The 5,672-nt window shown below is 43.9% G+C and overlaps 1 protein-coding gene across 1 annotated transcript; it reads right to left on the minus strand.

The window, feature by feature from the left end:
• Positions 1–4,721: 4,721 nt before the first annotated feature.
• LOC126388072 (olfactory receptor 5B17-like) lies at positions 4,722–5,672 on the minus strand. Its single transcript, XM_050040964.1, has one exon. The coding sequence runs from the start codon at positions 5,670–5,672 to the stop codon at positions 4,722–4,724; it is 951 nt and encodes a 316-aa protein (XP_049896921.1).

Genomic DNA, 5,672 nt, shown 5'->3' on the forward strand with positions numbered 1-5,672 from the left:
CTGTCACACAGCAGTGGAGACTTCTGGCCACAGTTATTTAGAGTTATAGTTACAGGAAAGCAACAAGATTTCACTTCAACCTTTTAAAAACATCTTAATAACGTTTTCAGTTTTTCTATAAAGCTTCACGTTACAGTTAAATAATCTGACACAGAACTGTTACTGTGAATCTGTTCAAAAGGCATCCAACATGCTGTCACTGAATCTTCTCTCCTTGTAATGTACAGTTGATTCACCAAAATCACATCAACAAAATAAACATCTCTTCACTTAAAATGACATTTCAGCATTTCAACATTTTAAAAACGTCCCAGTAACAGTGTTTGTAAGAACAACGTATGAAGAGTTCTTATTTCCACAAAAGAAGACTGTTTCTGCAAAGACACGAGACAAGAGTTTTGCAATCTGTACAGCACTTCCTCTGTCATCAGAGCTGTAAATCACATCAGGAAAAACTCCTAAAAACATAATTGAAAGGGAAAAAGAACAGAAGCAACCACAGACAGATGAGCTGAGGAGAGTTCACTCTTTCAGGATAAATCAGATACATTAATGTTGAATTTTTAAATGTCATTTTTCCGCCCTGTGAGCACAAACTAACCTCCAGTCTCCACGAAAGCTTTAGAGAGAAGGCAGAAACAGAGACACACAGAAAACATGGCAGATATATCCACAATCATCTGTTTGAAAGCTTAAAGATGAGTAAAGTTTTGTGCAGACATCTCTCTGAGCTCTTATGAGCCGCCACAGTGACTCTGTCTCTCAACATGCTGTGAAGTCACCAAACACAGTGACGTTCAGACGAGCACAGAGCGAGGCGGCTGCTGAGGACAGAGCGCTGACACAAACCTCCCTCCACCTCAGACCAGAAGTGAAACTGCACACACACTTTTATCTGGTGCATTAGTGGACGTCAGCTGCAGCATCACATGCTGACAGGTCAACTGTTGCTGAGCAACCACTGATGCAGAGTTCAGAGCAGCATTACGTCAGCGGGTTCAGCTGAGTGGTGTCACAGTGTCACAGATATGGTTCATAACGGGCCTGCCACGACTCGTGTTCAGGTCAGAGGGTCAGCATCAGGCCATGAAGTGCTGTTCAAGTTTACTGTTAGGTGGTGACCTCGCTTGGCCGTGATGACAGAGTAAAGGAGAAGAGAGAGAAAGTCCACACGTTTGTGCTTGAAACCCCCACATATGACTCACACGCTGCTGGGAAACACTCACGGTCCATCCCACACACGCTGAAGGAAAGAGTCGCCAAAAGACAACCAGTGGTGTTTTGGCAGTCGTCTCACCAAAGTGACGCACCTTTTAATACTAATGACTTATTGTTTTTTGAAGGACTATATTATCTATAGCTAACCATTGTATGATTATTATGATTATTATATTTTAAAAAAAATCATATCAGCATTTCTAAAGTGACGTAGTATCTGAGCTGACTGTCACCAGGAGGTGGAGGGGATGGTGGATGGTGTGACACCTGCCGAGCTGCAGACACTAGCTGGGTTTCCATCCAAATGTATCACAAATTTTAAGCAAATTTTGTGAAAATGCGCAAAAGAAAATGCGAATTTAGCACGTTTCCATTCATTATTGTTTTGCGGGTATTGGGAGTCAACAGGTCGAGCAGTAGGTGGCGCTTCTCATGAAAAATAAAAATGCAAAAGAGCACCCGTAGAAGAGGAGGGCGCCGTGAGATGACGTCATTGAGCGTCTCATGTCCACAACTGATGTAAACAACTACCGGCACATCCATGACTACGACGAGACGGAGAGATTCCCTGGGAACTTCTTGGCTATTGCGAGAGCTCTTATCACACTCATATCAGCGTTGTCAGCGTAGTCTACATAATGCCGTGATGTCTGTGTTGGTACACCAGGCAGCGCACATGATACAGCGGTATTCAACACGTCCAGTCTATTCAGGTAAGTTGTGAAATACACTCACCTGACACGGGAGTAATTACCTCACTCTAAGTTCACACAGGTGTGTGTGTGAAGTAGAAGTAGGATCCGGTAGCCTACGTCATTGTTTATTCGCTAAATCTGTTTCCATTGCCAAAAGGCGCATTTTCCTAATATTGATACGCTGACTTTTCCACTCCCTCCAAGCGTAAAAACCTTTTTGCGATATTTTGGCCTTTTTTCGAATTTCTGGTGTTTCCATTCAAGTTTTTTTTTTTTGCAAATGTTGAAAATGCAAATAGAAATAGGTGGATGGAAATCCGACTACTGTTCAACACCAACAAACAGCAAAACCAGATGTTTGTTACCAAGTCATCACTGTTTCCAGCAACTTTTTAGGCATCAAACGTGGACGTGTGTCTTTCGTAGCAACCTGTGACTGTTTGCAGCAGCGTTTTAGGCACCAAGTGTTAATGTTTTGTAGCAACCTGTCACTGGTTTTTCAGCAACTATTTAGGTATCAAACGTGGACGTGTGTCTTTCGTAGCAACCTGTGACTGTTTGCACCAGCTTTTTAGGCACCAAGTGTTAATGTTCTGTAGCAACCTGTCACTGGTTTTTCAGCAACTTTTTAGGCATCAAACGTGGGCGTGTTTGTTTCGTAGCAACCTGTCACTGTTTTTTCAGCAGCTTAATAGGCACCAAACGTGAATGTTTTGTAGCAACCTGTCACTGTTTGCAGCAGCTTATTAGGCACCAAATGTGAATGTTTAATAGCAACCTGTCACTGTTTTTCCAGCAACTTTTCAGGCATCAAACGTGGACGTGTATCTTTCATAACAACCTGTCACTGTTTGCAGCAGCTTATTAGGCACCAAACATGAATGTTTTGTAGCAGCCTGTCACTGTTTTTTCAGCAACTTTTCAGGCATCAAACGTGGACATGTGTGTTTCGTCTTGGAGCAATCTGTCAGTGTTTGCAGCAGCTTATTAGGTTCCAAGTGTTAATGTTTTGTAGCAACCTGTCACTGTTTGCAGCAGCTTATTAGGCACCAAACGTGAATGTTTTGTATTGCAGCAGCTTATTAGGCACCAAACGTGAATGTTTTGTAGCAACCTGTCACTGTTTGCAGCAGCTTATTAGGCACCAAATGTGAATGTTTTGTAGCAACCTGTCACTGTTTTTTCAGCATCTTTTCAGGCATCAAACGTGGGCTTTTGTTTCATAGCAACCTGTCACTGTTTGCAGCAGCTTTTTAGGCACCAAGTGTTAACGTTTTGTAGCAACCTGTCACTGTTTTTTCAGCAACTTTTCAGGCATCAAACATGGGCGTGTTTGTTTCGTAGGAACCTGTCACTGTTTTTTTAGCAGCTTATTAGACACCAAATGTGAATGTTGTGTAGCAACCTGTCACTGTTTTTTCAGCAACTTTTCAGGCATCAAACGTGGATGTGTGTCTTTCATCGCAACCTGTCACTGTTTGCAGCAGCTTATTAGGCACCAAGTGTTAATGTTTCGTAGCAACCTGTCACTGTTTGCACCAGCTTTTTAGGCACCAAGTGTTAACGTTTTGTAGCAACCTGTCACTTTTTTTTCAGCAACTTTTCAGGCATCAAACGTGGGCGTGTTTGTTTCGTAGCAACCTGTCACTGTTTTTTCAGCAGCTTATTAGGCATCAAATGTGAATGTTTTGTAGCAACCTGTCACTGTTTTTTCAGCAACTTTTCAGGCATGAAACGTGGACGTGTTTGTTTCGTCGCAACCTGTCACTGTTTGCAGCAGCTTTTTAGGCACCAAGTGATAATGTTTTGTAGCAACCTGTCACTGTTTTTTTCAGCAACTTTTCAGGCATGAAACGTGGACATGTGTGTTTCGTATCAACCTTTCACTGTTTTTTCAGCAACTTTTTAGGCATCAAACGTGGGCGTGTTTGTTTCGTAGCAACCTGTCACTGTTTGCAGCAGCTTATTAGGCACCAAGTGTTAATGTTTTGTAGCAACCTGTCACTGTTTTTTCAGAACCTTTTCAGGCATCAAACGTGGACATGTGTCTTTCATCGCAACCTGTCACTGTTTGCAGCAGCTTATTAGGTACCAAGTATTAATGTTTTGTAGCAACCTGTCATTGTTTGCAGCAGCTTATTAGGCACCAAATGTGAATGTTTTGTCGCAACCTGTCACTGTTTTTTCAGCAACTTTTCAGACATCAAACGTGGACATGTGTGTTTCGTATCAACCTGTCACTGTTTTTCCAGCAGCTTTTTAAGCACCAGTTTTGATTGTTTCGTAGCAACCCACTGTTGTTTCCGGCAGCTTTTCAGGCACCAAATGTGGATGTTTTGTAGCAACCTGTCGCTGATTTTCCGGTGAATGGTGCCCCCAAACCCAGGTATTGCAAACCAACACATGATCTTTTGCTAACCATAACCAAATGGTCTTTGTTGCTGAACCTACAACACGTTAACCACAGCATTGTAGAAACGTAAAGTTTCCACGTATCTCCTAATTAATAACATACTCATGTAATGTATCGGTGGTTTGCAGACACACGTGACGATTGGTTGTCATTCAGGTATCATTTGAACATGACCTCTGCAGAAATCATGTCACTGATCCTTTCCACTGAAGCAGATATTTAATGTTTATATTTATGTATACAACATGTAAGTGTTTACAGGTTGTGTTGAACAGTCTGTCCTGCTGCAACAGGAGTCATTTCAACATGATCCACTCGGCCATCATTAGATTCTACAAGTATCCTGTGCAAAAACAAAAAACATCTGTTTCACTCAGTCATGTGATCACGTTGTTTTATTTTACATCCATTAGAGACACTTTATTGTTACGGAGCAGAGTCATGAACCTCTGTCGGACCACTTTGATCTGCAGCCCGTAGATAGCAGCGTTCAGAGCCGGCACGATGACATATGCCAGGACAGCCACTACTTTCCTCTGGTCTGCCAGCTGAGGGAAGCGGTGCAGGCTGACGACGACGAAGCTCGACACCAGCAGGAAGATGTACACAGCCAGGTGGGTGGAGCAGGTCTGCAGCGCTTTGTTGTTCAGCACCTTGTTATTACTGCGCAGACACACGGCGGCAATCCTCAGGTAGGTGAGAGCGACGCTGATGAGGGAGGAGCCCACAATGACCACGGTGTAGAGGAGGCCGTAGATGTTGTTGATGAGGACGCTCTCACAGGACAGCATAAACAAGGAGGCGTTGTCACAGAAGGGGTTGGGTATAAACCGCTTGCAGTGCGACAGGCGGACGGTGAGGCCCAGGAGGATCGCTACGGCAATGAAGGTTGCCCCCCAGGCCGCCACCGACAGCGTCACCACCATCCTGTTGGTCATGATGGTGGCATATCGCAGTGGGTTGCAGATGGCTACGTAGCGATCGAAGGCCATGATCATGAGCGCAGTGTGATTGATGTTCGCATAAAGGGTAACGCAGAAGGCCTGAACCACACAGTCAATATAATGAATATAGCGCTCTGAGTGTGGCGTGAAAACATGTCTGAGGACGTGAGGTGTGACAGCTGAGGCCCCAAAGATGTCATTAACACTCATGTTGAGGTAGAGCAGATACACGGGCTTGTGGAGATTCCTGCTCAGAAAGATCAGCGAAACCAAACTGATGTTTGACACCATAGCAAAGATGTAGATGAGGAGGAGGATGATGAAGGCAGGGATGGTGGACTGTGGGGAGACGTTTAACCCCTCCAGGAGCAGGATGTCGTCACCTAAAGTCTGGTTTTCCAT

Source organism: Epinephelus moara, chromosome 3 (assembly GCF_006386435.1).
Source record: "Epinephelus moara isolate mb chromosome 3, YSFRI_EMoa_1.0, whole genome shotgun sequence".
In the NCBI taxonomy this organism is placed as follows: domain Eukaryota; kingdom Metazoa; phylum Chordata; class Actinopteri; order Perciformes; family Serranidae; genus Epinephelus; species Epinephelus moara.